Source organism: Phaethon lepturus, unplaced genomic scaffold (assembly GCF_000687285.1).
Source record: "Phaethon lepturus isolate BGI_N335 unplaced genomic scaffold, ASM68728v1 scaffold52950, whole genome shotgun sequence".
In the NCBI taxonomy this organism is placed as follows: domain Eukaryota; kingdom Metazoa; phylum Chordata; class Aves; order Phaethontiformes; family Phaethontidae; genus Phaethon; species Phaethon lepturus.
Window position 1 is genome coordinate 36,180 of NW_010510794.1, and position 16,974 is coordinate 53,153.

At 39.4% G+C, this 16,974-nt stretch overlaps 1 protein-coding gene across 1 annotated transcript in view; it reads right to left on the minus strand.

The window, feature by feature from the left end:
- Window positions 1-16,968, minus strand: part of LOC104616767 (myocardial zonula adherens protein-like) — a gene marked incomplete at its 3' end in the record, with an annotated part of 45,437 nt that extends 28,469 nt beyond the window's left edge. Inside the window, exons 1-4 of the mRNA XM_010281889.1 lie at window positions 16,964-16,968; window positions 10,816-10,905; window positions 2,687-2,845; window positions 50-142 (exon numbers count right to left, since the gene is read on the minus strand). Coding sequence (XP_010280191.1) covers window positions 50-142; window positions 2,687-2,845; window positions 10,816-10,905 — 342 coding nt within the window. The remainder of the gene's footprint in view (window positions 1-49; window positions 143-2,686; window positions 2,846-10,815; window positions 10,906-16,963) is intronic.
- Between the last annotated feature and the right edge of the window lie 6 nt (window positions 16,969-16,974).

The window sequence follows — 16,974 nt, forward strand, 5'->3', positions numbered from 1 at the left end:
TGGGACAGTTATTCTCATATGCTTTCCCCACAAATGAATGTATACTTACTTTCAGTTCATTCGTAAGCTGCTGTATTTTTCGTTTCATTTCATCATATTCACCATACATTTTCCTTCTTACTTTTTCCAGAGTTGCTCTCACCTGGTGTCAGAAAAATCAAATGGCATTATCAAACTTATTGATGATACTGTTTATACTAGGATATGATCAGGTTTTTCCCCCGCTATGTCCTTCATTGTTGCTTTTGGTAATTTCCATTAGTAATCTACCTTTTCATCAACTGCAGTTTACTCTTAAGAAAAAGACAAAAACTTAAGTCTCAAGACTTGTCTACATAGAGATGACATGAATAGATGTCTCTGAGTAATTCTAAACTTCTCTGTACACACTTAAAATTTGTAAATTAATAATTTAAATAATGAATTTCAATTAAATTACTCATAATTCATTCTAACCTGATTACAAAAGGAATTAAAATTAATTTGATCATATAATGCTTTCTTTCTGAAAAAAAGCATCCACACATGGATTTAATACACCTTGATACTTTTGAAAGTGGTTACGCAGTTTTCCCAGAGCATCCTTTGAAGATAAACCCTTTAATTTCAGACTTTTAGACTCATATCTAGCTAAACAATATATTAGCATAAATTTACCAATGTAATTTCAAATCTGAAGAACAGATTACTCAATTTGATTTTATTTAAGAACTATGGATGTAAATTATACTCAGAGGGGACAAAACAAAGGGATGAAACGAAGGGACGAAGGATGCTGTAAGCCAGCTTGGGTTTACATGCCGTCGCAATCATGCATAGAACCAGTCTTCTCAAGAGCACACATTGTAAACACTAGTTAAATGTTTGCCTACAGTCTACCTTCCAGCTTCGTAATTTAAACTCCCTTTTTTCTCCCCCTTTTTCTCCCCCTCACCTTTATCAAACACAGATTGATTGCAGATAATCTAGGGCAGTGAGTTTACCTCATGTCTGCATAAGCTTGGAGAAGGAGCAAGGGGAAAACATCAGTAGGGCCTTATACAAGAGGGGATGTGTCTAGCAGGTCTGCAGTATACCCACTCCCTCCCAGAAAGAGGGGGCATTGGCCACCAAATCTATGCAAGGAGTAGGGACAAGCCTACCTTGAACTGCGTGCTCCCTTTAGGATGAGAAACATGGAAGGAAGCCGACGCCCGCACTTCACCTCAGGAAAGCACCCCTTGCCCTGTCTCTACCCACACATATGCACACACACCCCCTCTTGCAAGGTGCAAATTTGACTCAGATACAGAGGGAACCATCAGCAGGTCTGATGTGGCCCATCATTTTTGGTCTACTTAAGTCAGCACATACTTGGCACAAGCTAAGGACTCTTGTTTAAACTCTGCTTTTAAAGACAAAACTTATCTGGCAGACCAAAGTTCACAAACTAGCATAGCTGAACACAGTTTCCAGAAGACAGGAGAGCAAGGGCCAGTACATCTCTTCCCATATCCTTCCCACTTTTTCCCGAAAGGATCAGCACCCTGAGCACACAGGCAAGACCTGCTGCTCACCTGACATGTCCCTCCATGCCACAAGCAGGCTGCGAACAGAAGAGGGCAGGGAAACGGTCCCCATCCAAGCCATCTGCGCCAGGTACCAGAAGCAGTGCGGCCCGGGGAGCTGCACCTGCTGTGTGCCGTGTCACCCGTCCCCGGACGCACCCCAGCGGGGCGGATCAACTACGCGTGCCTCGCCTGCGCGGACGTAGCGACACACCCGAACTGCGAGCGCAGGAACTGGAGAGTGGTGAATGCTGGCAGCTAGCAAATGGTGAGTAATAAAGGAGAGAAGCAAGTGCTGATAGCTAGAGACCAGGCAGCTGTTAAGAGCACACATAATTACAGTCTCTTACACTGCTGGCTTGACTCAGTGTTCCCCCCTTTTATATTGGCTCAGTTCGCACTTGAATCAGTGTTACTCAATAACCATTGACCAATAGCTTCCTGGGTGGTGAAGGTGGATGGAAGGAGAAGGTCAAATTATTTGCCCTGCGCTAATGAGGGGGTTGAGAGCCTGAGAGCCAAGGAGATGCTGAGTTTCAAGCACAGAAACCAACAGCATCAGAAATGCTTTTTTTTTTTCCTTTCAGGAGAGCTTCTGCCAATTATGATAAATGAGCATGCACAGAAAAAAACAGTACAAAGTCATCCTTATTAGGCTGACTATTTTAAGGCTGCCCCAAAATATACCAAAGTGATTTTACTATGTCACCTAATTTACGAGCCTTTTCAAAACTAGGGGGCTTGGGGACAGGGGAAGTAGAGGAAGAGCAGAGAGACTTGATCCTTTCAGGTATCTGCTTACATAGTTTCTTCTGTATCACGTTTGAAATTATGAAAGCTTCAGGAGAGAAACCCCAAGATCTGTTTGGCAGTTTGCTTGCCCAGCTGTAGCCCAGTCAGCAAGCATTAACAAGTATCACTTGGCACAGGGGACTTGAATCTGGACCACACATTCCCCAGTTATATGGCTATACACTTTTCCCCCAACTTGAATACTAACAAGGCAAGCCTTTAGCTTCAGAGCAGGTTCCCAATTCAAAATCAGGTGTTGACATTAGTCATCCCATACACACTCACAGCTCTACATGAATGTATGGAAAGGACATTTGACAAATTTGCAAGCTGAAAGCATAACTCACTTCTTTAATGTAATTCATCTCCTCTTTCAGCTGATCAGCTGACCAGCCATAAACCACCATTTCTCTCTTATGGTTGTTGTCAGTTCGGTGCACAACGCCATACACCATCCCATGAGAGAGCTTCCCTGGAGACATGCCATTTGGTACATGGTAGAGCTCCTTAAAAGTAAATAAAAGAAAGTTATTTTTAAATCAGTATTAGAATTAAAAAAAAAAACCCACAAAAAAACAGTAATATAGGGCCAGGAGAGAGAGCCAACTACAGTGAAAGCACAACAGTACCTAAGTTCCCACATGTTTTGGGGCCAAACTGTCAACCTTCATATTTTGGGAAAATCAATGACCAGTTTATAATTGACAGAGATGAGAGAGGTGTCTAATTTCCACTAGCTTTAATGAAAATGATATAGGTACAGCTAGAGACAACAGATTAGATTTGTGCAAGGAGAGGTAGAGGCATGTGAGAGAAAAAATTATCCTGGCTTATTTTCATTCACCAACATACGCTACTTTCCTGCATTCTTCCAGAGCACTGCCCACTCTCACAGTTCCCTTTAAACTCTTGCAACCACAGAATTGTCCCTCGCTCCCCAAACTCCCTGCTGTGGGAAATACAAAAATTCACAAGCTTAATCATCAATTTTAGGAAGTTCTCAGAAGAAACTGAAATTAAAACACTTCAGGCAAGGTTACTTACACAGAGCTCAGAAAATATCTGTCTATCTTGGAGATAAACAAAGTAGGATTTCAGTTTGCATTTAAAGCTAACTAAGAACCTCCAAAGCAATCAAACATTCATTTCAAGGCTGCATTTCTCTCACAGAAGTTGTAGAATTGCCATTGTAAGAGACAAAGCAAAGCCATGAAAGTGCATTCATGTGGGTGTTCCAGCTTCATTAACTGTTGTAGGAGAATAAAACTTTGAAATCAGGTCTTGATAGGTAAATAGAAAGGCTGTTTAAAGTGCCTACATTTATTATTTTAATGATCTGCAGAAATTTGTAAAACATACTTGTAATAATTGTATGCCTTACTTCAAGGCACTTTTTGCAATGAACTCCTCTTATTCATCTCATCAATAGACTTAGTAAGAAAAATACTCATGCAAACATTAGGAATCTTCTCCCTCGGCACATAAATAAATATCTGCAAGGTCATATGTAACCACCTGACCTGACTACTCACCTAGACTCCCTTCTAATCAACCCAGAGAAACATCCTTCTGTAGCAATCATCTAAAATGAGTCAGTCTCCAGAAGTACTAATTTCTCTTCTTGATTACAAAGAATTTAAACAAATAGCTTAGATTAAGACATCCACATGATGGCTTTCTAAAAAGAGGGGAAAAACAACTTTTCCCACCTAACTTTGAATATTTGCAAACTAGGAACCTAAAATTAGTGGCTATTTCTGAATAGAAAGACACAATCTTGGAAACACAGCTGTTACTGCTTAGCTTTGCACGTTGTCTTTGAAAGGCCAGTGCTGGGGGCAAATCAGTTGAAGGTAATTTTACTGAACTTTCTTCCTCACACTAGATATACCAGGATACAGGTAAATTTGAGAATATTTACTACATTGACCCTATAATATGTTTGGGTTTGTTCTGTTGTTCAGTAATGACACTGTATGAAAACTGACAAACTTTGAGATTCTTTACTAAATTAAGAGTCTCGGCAGTGTCTAAATCCTCTCTTTGACACCAAACACAGGCTGGAAGAGATGAAGCTCAGCATCTTATATCCATCTGCAGCTGCATCCTGGAGAGTCCTTACCATGGCAGACAGTGATGATCGCATCTGCAGTTTAAAGCAGTGGCACTTTCAGTTTTTAGCAGCCAAACTAACACAAATATGGTGGCAGTGTAAGAATAAATACTTCATTGGGTAAAGGAAGAACAAACAGGAAAAATCTACTTGCATTAAGAAGAATGTGTAAAGAGAGACATTTGTTTTATGTTCTGTCCCTCCCACATGGCACTGACAGATTTTCTCAAGGTTGTAAATCCTACACCATTTCCTTTACCGTATCGTTAATAGCTTAACCATCTTGCTGAAGCTCTGGGTGGGTGTGTGCAGGGCTGGGAGGGGAACAATCATGGAGCAGACACCTGATAAAGAACCTTTCAGACAAAGAACACCACAGCTGTAAGCAGTCATTTAAAAAGAAAGTCTTAAAACCAATTCATGGAAAAACATTGGGCAACCAGCCCTACCTATACATGATATCATTTTGCACTTTGAAAACATTATAGGCAAAGATTCATATCCTGATAATCAGAAGTTTTGTAATTGTGCATTATTGTTTTGTTGGGTTTTTTTGTTTTGCTGTTTGGATGAGTACAAACAAAAACCCCACACCTGATTTTTTGAGAGTAGAGAAAACACAGAAACTAGATGGGGACATGACCCAAAACTTTCTTGTGTTTGTTTGCTTCCAGGGTTGTACAGTTTCTTTGATAGTTTCATTGCAGCTCCTCCCCTGCATCTGGATAAAGGGATTACATACAAGTTTCCATCTTCCTGATCACCAAATGAATAATCACTTTGTTTAGAGGTTACTAGGGCACCAGACACTGAATTCATAAATCCATACCCCTTACCCATGATTGTTAATTTTTTATGAGGTAAACAGCTGAATACCAGCAACTACCAAGATCCTTTGTGCCTCTGAAACATTAGCAGAATTGTTTCAAGTGCTATTTGCAGAATTCTGTATGACAACTATGACCAAGTTCCTTATTTTTAGAATATTAAAAACACATTCCTAAGGAAAGCTTTGAAGGATTCCCCCCCGCTCCAAGAAAGTCCTACAAATTCAGATCAGTGGGTTTGCAGCTGGATAATCACCACGGCACTGAGATATTTCACAGACAGACTTAAATTTCCATCAAAATGGGCAGTACATGCAGGATTAAGTATGCACAAAGCCAGACTAGTTACATGTCTCTTGCAACAATGCTAAACCTCCCTGTTGTCTATATTTGCACAAGCCTCCCAAGATGCCTTTGTTGCTTCTCTTTCAGATGATTAAAAGAATCTCCATCATCTGCTGAGTGTTCCAGTTCTACTATGTACCACTTAAAATACAGGATACTGCTTTTACCCCCTCCTTATTCCTCCCTCATATCACAATCCACAGGCAAGCACCTGTTAAAAGTTCAGTACAGTTCTTGCTTGATTTAAAGCTGTGTGAACCAACAGCTGTACAAATAACTGCTCTCATATTTCTCTAGTCTTTTGCCTTGCTGTTCTCTTCCAGCTACGCTTACTTTCTACTCCCCCTTTTCTCTGGTTGGTAACTCTTAATTTCCGTTCAATGACCACTTGTTTCAGCGGTCAGCATATGCCCTGACAAAAACGGACTAAGCTGATGCAGTCTCCTCTCAGAGGAAGGGTTACAGTCAGAAAACTTTGCTTAATGCAGGATTGAGAGGTGGATGGGTTGCTTTGCTTGTTGAGTATTTTTTCAATACAACTTTCCCTCTAAAGGAGGCCTTGCTGAATGGCTCAGTTCTCAAACTGCTCCACAGAACTAAGTATGCATTGAATACACTTTCTGCCAGTTTGTCTCCTCTCTTAAGCTACTTCCTACCACCTTTGTTTATTTTTCTCCTTTCAGTTTTTTTCCCCTTGTCACATCCTTTCTGTCCCATGTTTCATCTTTCACAAATCCTGGATTTTCTACATCCCCCAGGACTACAGAATGTTTTTCAAGTCAAATACTTTTAATTGTTTTCCTCTATACCCCATACATATCCACTCTCAGAACTCAGATATTTTTCTGAACAGGTCCTCGCCTGTCTCCACTCTGATATGCAGTGAGGCATCTCAGTGATGGTAACAAAGTACATGCAAGTATTCAGGAGCAAGGAAATACTGTAAATCTAACCAGAAAAGTGCTAGAAGATGAAAGGTTTTGTTAGATTAGCTAACGATTGCTATTTAAGCTCAAAATATCAGCCAGCTCAGTACAGGGAAGCTCTCACTCCTCACCTGCCTATGCACTTGCTACACTAGAACAAGCACAGATGTTGCCCCAAATTGTGCTCAAAATCCCTTCTAATGTGAGCTGCTGATCTGAAAAGGCAGACTTAGCTTAAACAATTTGTCAATATTCCTTTGTACCTATAGTCAGTTATATGACAGTCCAAGGTAACAGCAAGAACACATCATGTTGATGTAACATGAATACTATAGCAGTTTCCAGGAACATGCTTTGTCTATGTTGCAGCAACAGTCATGTTGCACTTGGTGTGATCACACAGCATGTACTAAAGAAACACAGACTGTGTTTACTTAATTAATAAATATTTAAAACAGAAGCATACACCCCAACGTTGCAAAAGTTCTGGTAATTGCCGTGCATCCTGTTTATCTCTCTGTCCAAGGAAGTAGCACAAGTAGCATGAAACAGGTGAAGCAAAGACACTATAAAAACAAACCCTAAATATGAGTTGTTAGCTGCTTTTTGCATTGCCCATGATTTTATTGGCATTATCTAAATAACATTGAGGGATGACTCGCCTCCTAATCTACCTCCATCAGTTTTTGAAATGAAAGTCAGGCACCCCATACCTTATACTTTCTCCCTGCCCCAAAACCGGGAGCAGAAGCAGGGAAGAGGTATCTTATTTTGAGGAAAAAAGGAAATCTAATGTAACCATTAGCACAATTCTGGGTTTAGTACACATATGACCTCGAAATTTTGCTAAATCAATATCTTCTGTTTACCTACACCATGAAAAAACTCTTTTAACCAGAATTGTATGAGTTAAGCGAGGCTCTATCTTTTCCTCAACTGCTACATTCCAGAGGTTTCTGAAATATCCAGTTATCTTTCGCTTGTTCACTCGTTATACAAGGAACTCATTATGACATTCACATTGTCACTTAGGTTACATATTTTCTGTGGAGTAATATATATTGAGCTCACCAGGAGTTACTGTACTCTGACAAAAGGTAGCTATGTTTGTATGTTTTTTCATTTTCTTCTACAGCCCATGAAACTCATGTTACATTTAGGGATGTTTCATATATAAATAGTATTAAAGTAGGTGAAATATGCCAAGATGTAGACATGAGTGTTCCTAAATTCATGAGGTTAAATAAGAAGCATCATTTAACACGTTCCAACTTTTAAACTCCTTGAAATGTAGAACTCGGGTGCCTATCTCAAAAAACAGAAGTGACAGGCATTATACAAAGTCATGTCTAATCAATGAAATCTGTACACAGAACACCAATAATTATACACTTAGAAAATAAGATCCAACGAATACAGCAGTAACCACAGAAGTCAGTGGAATTCTTTCTGTGGTTTTCATGTAGTGCTATTTTTAATGAAGGTGTCACTTAATTAGTACACATCAAAAAAAAAAAAATCAATCAATCAGTGCTGGAAGGGCTGAGAAACAGTAACATCAGCCACCTGTAGCAGATGAACCACATTTATTATGACAACTTCTCTGCTGATCTGCTGCTGCCAGCCGACTCCCATCAGCACAGCAGAAAATAGGCACTGTCCTAGATTCAACGTGTACAACAGCCCCATGTGCGTTGCACTCATATTCTTTGATCCAGGCCTGACACAGGTTGCTGCTAGATTCTCTCCATCACATACAGGAGCAAATTCCCCTTCTGGCTTCTTTACAACCTACTTTTTTGCTGGGGAAAACAAATGTTTGCTATGCTTCTGTATTCCTGCTTAGGAAGCAAAAAGACTTTCACCTCTTGGTTGTAATGCTTAAAAAACATGAGAAAATTGAAGAGTTTGAGGATCTGTACAGCTAAAGTACCAATTAGAGTTTAAGACTAAACATTGCTCAAACTGTTGAATGCTACAAAGACAGGAAGATTACACAGATTTCTAGAGTGTTATCTCATTTTCTTTCTATTGTCCATGTGTCCAAACAAAAAAAGAAAAATCTGTCTATACCTATCTCCATATTCTGTCCTCAAATGCCTAGCTGCAGCTTCCAATGACACTTCCAAATTTAGCCATGACAGTGAAGAAAGGGACTGATGGATAAAAATAAGCCCAGTTCCAAACAGGGACAGTACAATTGTCTGGTAGTCCTTTATTATACAAGACAATGCAGGCTTCAGGACATGCAGATTTTGCATGCAATCTGACAAGCACAATATTCCTTTGTTCTTCATGCTGAAGTAAACAGCCTCACACTACTGTCATCCATTGTCTATCATTAACAGAGGTAATGGAACAAAATCGGGATAGTATTTTAGGTAGACAGAATCTGAAACTAACAATTCAGAGGTATTTAGCAGTAGGCTTTTAGCCTGTGAAAAGAAAACAAACAAACAAACCAACCAGCCTCTACTTGTGACTTCAGTTCTCATACGCTTCTTTCAAGGTATCATAGCCTAAATATGAATATAGAAATCCAACCTGACACACTGGAGCACAAGCTCACTCCCCCTTCAGTTTTTGAGATCAACTTCTAACTGTGTACCATCTGCCAGCCCTTCACAAAAGACAGGGAGAGGCCATCCTAGTACATTAATTCCTGCAGCAATTTTGTTGCAACGAAACTACCCAGCTCCATCACTTCGTTTTAATCTCTTAGACTGGTTCATATTTATTTCATGGATGTATAGCAATAAAAAGGTCAATCTAGAAACTTAATGCACTGATACAGATTTAAGGAAATAGAGCATACATTTTCTGCTAAACTTGGACTACAGTGAAAAAGGCTAAGCTAACAGCTACTAACATAACAGATAAAAAAAATTAGTTCTGATCTGACAGCAAGCTCTAAAACTAGTCATTGGGAGGATCAGCACTAGCAAGAGCTTCTGTGCAGTTCACTAGCTGATTTTGAAACTGAAACATCTCTTAATGGTATTGAGCCCCAGAAAGATACAGAAAAGTAACAGTCAGTAAGCCATCACTATGTCACATCAGGGCAGCTCAAAATCACCTCCTTCTAATGAAAGATTTGAAAGAGGAGATTACAACCAAATGCCATGCCATGGTATATTTATAGTTTTCTGGCATTCCCTTTGATACAGCAAGGTCTCTGCTCTCCTCCCTCACCCGCAGGCAGAGGGGCGGGGAAGACACTGTCTCTCTCTGGCACTTGGTCCTGCCCGAACAGGAAAGTGCCTGGCAGCCAGGCTCAGACTGCCTGAGCGCTCCAGCAAAAACTGTACAGTCCCTCAAATTACCCTTGCAGTTAATTTCCATAAGTCGCACTAATATATTTTCAATACCAAAAACATTTTCAATGTTCCCATTTTCTTAATACTCAGACAACAGAGAACTCCAGATCTCGACAAGAGACCTGCTTGTTAAACTTGATTCTTAGTTAAACTGTATTTTAACTGTATTTTTTAAATTGTTAAGTGCAAATTATTTCAAATTAATCTAATTGTTGTTTTGCTTCTTATTGTCATATTGCTATCCAGACAAGTGTAAATGTGGTGAAGTTGTGGAGCCTGCCCAGCTTCCCATGTTAGTCTCCATCCTTAAGACAAATAAAAGATCACCTATTGCTCTGAAACAGTTCGTAAGGAACAAGTTCTGCACCAAAGCGGCTGTAAGATTTTTTTGGCATGCACACTACTTCTACAAAAACATTGCCCTTCTAAACCCTTCTACGCACAAGACCTTCAAATAATTTTCACTTCAGAACAATCTTGAATTGTTTATTTTATATTTCTTATTAGTTCATCACCTGTTACCAAAATTAGTTGACACAGCATGACATCTAAGTCACAGGCAAGCCAGCTCCCATACCCACTAAGGCTCAAATCCCCTCCAGGTGAGGATCAAGATCTTCTTTAATGGAAGACCCTGCTCTTAATAGCAGTTTCCTACTCTTTAATATATAAATATTAAATAATCGAGTCTTAAAGGTACCTCAGTCTCAAATCACCTACAATCTCTGTGATGTTCCTCTACTACTGTCCTATTTTACATGCAGTTTTGCTATCCCCAACTCCAAGCCTCAGGCTCAAAGCTCAGCTGACTTGCTCAGCTTCCACGTGTTCTTCAGTCTTCCAAGATGACTGGGCATTAGACTCCCAAAACAACTAATACCAGCTTCTGTGGATGGCAATATTTACTCCTTGTTTATACAGAATTTAACTTTGATTCTTAAAACTTACATTTTTCTTTCTTTCAGGTTCCTTTGCTCCCTGTTCAGGCTGTGAACCTTCATCAGGTGGTACTGTTAAGCGTAACCTACAGACATTCATCTGAAAGAAAAACAAAGACTTGCTTTTAGATTTGTGTGTTACAAAAATTTATTTTAATAACTTGCTTCACAGAATGAACTGTACTAACATTCCAGTTTTAATTTACTATTTTCTACCTTCTGCCATATAGCTGACAAAATTTTTAAAGGTTGGAGGTGTTTGGCAAGAAATAATTCAAGGGCATCCCCATAGTTACATACCTGAAATAGCAAAAATCCATTTCAATCAACAACATGTTCTTATGTACTCAAAAATGACATTGAGAGCCAAGATAGAAGAACAATGAACATCATTTTCTAGTTTCTCAGTTTTGTTTGCAGATTTGGCATACTTTTAATCTTCAGAAGGGATTATTTAAAAACACAAAGTGTATTCTGGAGTGAATGCCTCTTTTCTGTTCAGTATATATCCAAGTATTTGATCCAAGGATAACTCAGTACTGTAATTCCACTGCATGTGAATAGGAATATTATTGAAATCTGATATGTACAAGTTGTTTGTAAAAATTAAGCTTCAAAATGCTTCAGAGAAAGTTTAAGAGGTATTGTTTCCTATCTGATTTCAGAAAAGCCATTCTCTTGCTGAGGAAACAAGCCAACAGGGTTGATACCTTTCAATCCCCAACTGCAGTTTGCCTTGCTTTTGGCTGAGAGATCTTTGTGTAATATTTTTAAAGCAACACATTTCATACAAGAAACTTGGTTAAAACTTTCAGTCTTAGTCCTATTCAAGGGACATTTTTGCAGAAAACAACTACAAGTCCTAGATGGAGCATAGCAAATAATGAAATGAGAAATTTGCCTGCCAAATTTGAAGCTGCACAATATCTTCCTGTGAAATCCCAGCTGTCTGTTGACAACAAACAGAGCTCTTAAAGCTCTTCCTCAAAATGTCTAAAATATCTCTTTCACGATTTCTGTGGGCCATAACCACTGTTCTTTGATGGCCCAGCATCTCATCTGACCTAGATCTCTCTGGTTTCTCCTAACTACTTACCTCCAGTCATGCTGAACGTGTACCTTCTCTCTGAACTACACCTTTCCATTGCACTTGCCCAAGCTCACAGCTCATGTCTTGGTCATTACAGCACTTCCTTTTGCCTTGAAAATGGCAGTCATGTTCTGCTCACAGGCATTCAGAGTACAGCAGCAGAGTCCTTTTCAGAGACCCCAAATGTTACCATTTTGTAATTCACTTCTTCCAACTGTCTCATATCAGTTAAGCTAACTTGACTTCACTTTCAAGGCTCCTTACAACATAACCTCCTCAGAGCACCTCTATTCAGCATCACGACAAGGATTCCTGTTTTCCCTGTTTCCAAACAATGGACCTTTTTCAACTTTTCAAACGAGCTTTAACTTTTTCTTCTTCCCAAGCAAAAGCAATTGAAGAGCTATCCGCAAACATCTGCAGCAACCTCACTATTTTTTTTCCAGCCTTTCTTTAAACCTGTTGAGATGACAAATCAACAGTGTTTAGATTACTGGTATGTCGTCAACTGTATTAAAAAATGCTACTTTGTATTGCCTTCTATCTTCCTCTCGCAGTTTGGTCTTTTAGGTCTGCAAGGCCTTCTACCAATAAGGAACAGAGTCCTGAGATACAGATAAAGTACCTATAAATTACGTGAGCTCTGTCTGTATTATAAAGAAGAAAAAAAAAGTCGTCTATAGTAAGATCAAGGTGAAATATAACCTACTCTTTAGCCACATCTGTGGAGGCTACTTTTTGTGCAGTGGGCTCCTCGCCATTAATTCATCATTTAGCTGTATCCTAGCAAATTTAGAACAAGAGGCCATGGAGAAAGTGACATAAAACCCCCAAAACTTAGTATAAAAGCAGGGTATGCTTTCATATTTGCTACAGAATTCTGAAACAATGAAATGCATTTTGAAATCATGAATCGTTGCACATTGGCTTTTGACACCAATTGACCACTCTGTACGTTCTTCTGAGTACACCAGACTCTCCCCATATACTGCAGAAGCTGGAGGTGCTCTCTGCTTACAAGTTAGATATCAAGATAAATTAATACTGAACTCCTCAATTTTGGAGCTCGTTGATTCTTAAGGTAATTAATACCACCTTTTCTCACCTATTTAATTTCCATTTCTCCCTGCTCTTTCTTTCCATTAGCTTAGCAAAGCTCTTTCCTCTTAAAACATGCCTGTTCACACCATGGAGGAATGCCAGACTCTGTTTCCCTTCATGTAGGCAAACAAAGACAAACCAGACCCATAAATAGGAAATCAGACTGGATTTGTGCTGTGCAGGAAGCGATAGACAAGGCCAATCTTTTCTTACAGTGATTTCAAAATGAAGGAAAACTGGACTAAAAGGAATGAAAGAATTGGTAGGAGACATGAAAAAATACCTCAAATAAATAGAAACAGATAATGACTGGCGACTCAAAATTAGGAGAAATGGAGTTGTATATGATTCTCTGAAGCTGGCAAATGGCTTGCCTGTTAGTATGGGACTAATTATAAACAATATACTTACAGATTCACAGTGCAGTGACTGTAAATAAGTAATTATCCCTGTACCTGTATACCAGGTAGTGAATTATGACTGCCTGCCACGTTACAGCAATTGATGTGTTACAGAGTTACTGTGAAGGAAATCATAGAAGCCCAACACAGATGGCAGTCAAATCATTAATTTATATTTCCAACCTAGTTGTTATAACAGTAATTTGTTGAGACTAAAAAACACTGTACAATCAAAAGATTGTTATAATTTAAATTGTTTTTCTTGCCCTTTTCGCATTGTCTTCTCTATTACCTCCCAAATAACCCCCCCCTCCCCCCCCGCTCCCTCATTTCCACTCTAGCTCCTTACTTTTAAAACACTTTTAAAACAGTATCATATTTTTGGCACTATTTCTGATACACAATGAAGTTTTAATGCTCTACTTTGCAGCCTGTTGCATGCAAATGCCAAACAGAGGGTGGCATTGACAATCATTTAAGGATTCCAGCCTTGAAGTCATGCCCAGTGAGGCTTGTATGGCAGCAGCAAAGTACCACCCAATTCCTCACTAGGACAAACTTATACAGCCTGTACTCTTGCTATTGCTTATAACAATAGGACTTCCTCAGCACCCCTGGGAAACAGCAGCAAACATATAAAGTAGCCATTCACTTCTGCTCCTTCTGGGCCACAGATGATGCACTCTGCCTCAGGACAGAACTACAGACCAATCTGTTAAAATTTAAGAATGCTATAAAGATTGGAAGGGAAAAAAACAGGCACTGATTTTTTCCTCTATATCCAGAAGCAATTATGAATACTGTACCTATACTGTTCTTGCTATGCAGTGCTTCCTGAAGAAGCAACTTGCCCATTTGCCGGCAAGTTTACTTGACCAAATGAATGAGCAGGCTTAGATGGAAATCGCAGCAAGCCCTCCTCCAAGCCCAGCTCCAACTGCTGCAGTGATGCCTTAAAATGGAAGTGAAATCCTAACAGGAAGAGCCTCGACTCACTGCCAAACAGTGGCAGAATAATGTGCAACTGAGGCTGAAGGAGTAATTTCCAGAAACAAATTTGGTTATGCAGAGGGAGAGCAGGGAAAAGAACGAAAGAGAACTCCCGTAGCTGTGATTCAATTTTACTTCAATTGCTGACTGGCAGTAAGAACAAGTGAGAAAAAACAGGGACAGACATGTCTTCCACCCTACCTTTATGTCATCGACATTATAACTTTGTGAGCATAACTTTTTAAAAGAAGATGAGCCAGCAATCATGTTTTCTAGACTATCAGATTTTAGTCTGATTTGCAGCATCTGTAGCTTTGGCAAGCCAACAATATAAATAATCTTAATTGTGCCAACATTTTATGTTTGCTCCTGGCTTTTTGACACCAACAACCCACGAGCAGTATTTCCAAAGCTCATCTGACATAATTTATGAAACAAATATGCAGACAGGAAAACAAAGACTAACAGGTTCAGCCCAGCACGACACAGGACAGCAAAAGTTTGCCGAGTGCAACAGAAATTAACAGGTGAAGACACACTCTTCTGCCAAATTTCTAAGAGGCTAGTGGGACAGCATAGATGAGAGCTAACACAATATGGCAGTTAACAAAAAAGACAATCTAGGTTAGTTAAAAGTGTTAAAAATTCACAGCCCAGACCCACAATCCACATTCATGTTTACCATCCTACTGAAATCACTAGGGTGCAACTTAAAACAAATACAGATGACAGATTCAGTTTGAGTAATGTTCTTCAGCCACTTCTTCCCCCTCTTCTAAAAAATAAAGCACCCAGAAAGGCATTGATCATAGTTAACTATGTACTGAAATAATTACAGAGCTAGCATGAAAATAATGATCAATGTTTTTATAGAATAACCAAAGTTACCAGTATAGCAACAGAAAAATACAAGCTGTTCTACTAACAACTAGTCCCACTCTAAGACATTTGCAGTAGCCCCACAGGGAAGATGTGGTTCAATGTTGATGTAGCTTCAAATCAGCTTTAGAGTTTACATCACCAGAATTTAATATTGTTGATCTTTCTAATGTCAGATAATAAAACGGTTTGGGGAAAACACATTTGTTGAGTAAGTATCTGCTAACCTACCAGCTCAATGAACAAAAATCACTCCTTTTGCCTGAGACCCAATGTTAGCTTTAGACTTTTGAAGGTGAAAGCAGAAAAGGAGTGGGTGTTTAATTTCAGTCAGTCTTAAAAAGCAAAGAAGAAAGTACTTCCTTTGGTCATTTATCTGCTGATTAGCCTGCTCCATTTATGGGGATTCCCCACACAATTAAAGGGCACTTTTCCTGTGACCACAGGCACACAGGAACGTGACACACATCTTTCATTTATTCAGCAGTTATTCTAACTGTCTTCCTCCCCTCTTTTGACAACTCATGGTAAGGGAGTCACATTTCACTAAAAAAAAAAAAAAAAGGAACAGCAGCTTGCCGGTGGGGTTTATTTTTCAAATTAGGTTTTTACCAGTTTCCTTAAGAGAATGTATCAAATACAGTTCATTTTACGTCATCCCCAGCAAATATATCATGGGGATGAAAATAAGAAAATTATCACTTAAACACAAATTCTCTTAGATTTAACCTCTTTAAGAAATACTGAAACAGGAAAACTCAGTGGAGGAACAGAAGACAATTAGAGAACGTAACTATGATTTCCAAGTCATCTTAATTTTTCCATATACATGAGCAATTTCATTTTTATGAAGGCCAGGGATTTTTTCTGTGGAAGAGTCTGACCTTCAAGTTATCGTGTAAAATATGTCAACATGACATTTTTCATTGTTTCAATTCTGAACTCGTATTTTTGGAGTGTCAAAACAATCATTAAGTAATTCAAGAAGTACCATGATCGCATGACTGCTTGTCTTTGTAAGGACAAGCTTATCACTTATTTTCATTTATTTCTTCACACGTGGAATGTGCACTCACAATGATAGCAGCGTGGTTACAGCAGCAAAAGAGGGCTATTTAAAGCAAGGTGGCTGTAGAGACATTCCTGCCATATCTGTCAGAGTTTTAACAACTTTTTAAAAGCATTTCCTAATTAATCATTTCCAATGATCAATACATCATTGTAATTTATCTCACTTATGAAAATTAACAAAAAAAATCTGTAAATCATACTATTGTATTTGAGGAGCTGATTATAAAAATAAATTACTATTAACATCTAAATCATTACGGTGAGCTTCCTCACGATAGATAGCGCCTGGGTAGGCAAGTGCTCAGTTGTAGATACCAAGGTGCATTTCAAGGCGGGGGAAAGTCACCAACACAAGCGCACCTTCCTCGCAGGTGTCCAGAGGAACAGCCAGGGACCAGCACTAACTAGAAACTCGCAGGACACCCCAAACGCTCTTAATTTCCCAGCACCTACTACGACCACGCAAAAAGATGTTGTCACGCACCGCAAGCTTCACCTGAAAACACCGAAAATGTGCAAGAAACAACAAAAAAAGCGCTCCGCAGGTAAACGATAAACGTGCCGCTGCGCCCCAAGACACCGCCCGCGGGACCTCCCCGCCGCCCCCTCCGCGCTGCCCCGCGCACCTTCCGCCGGG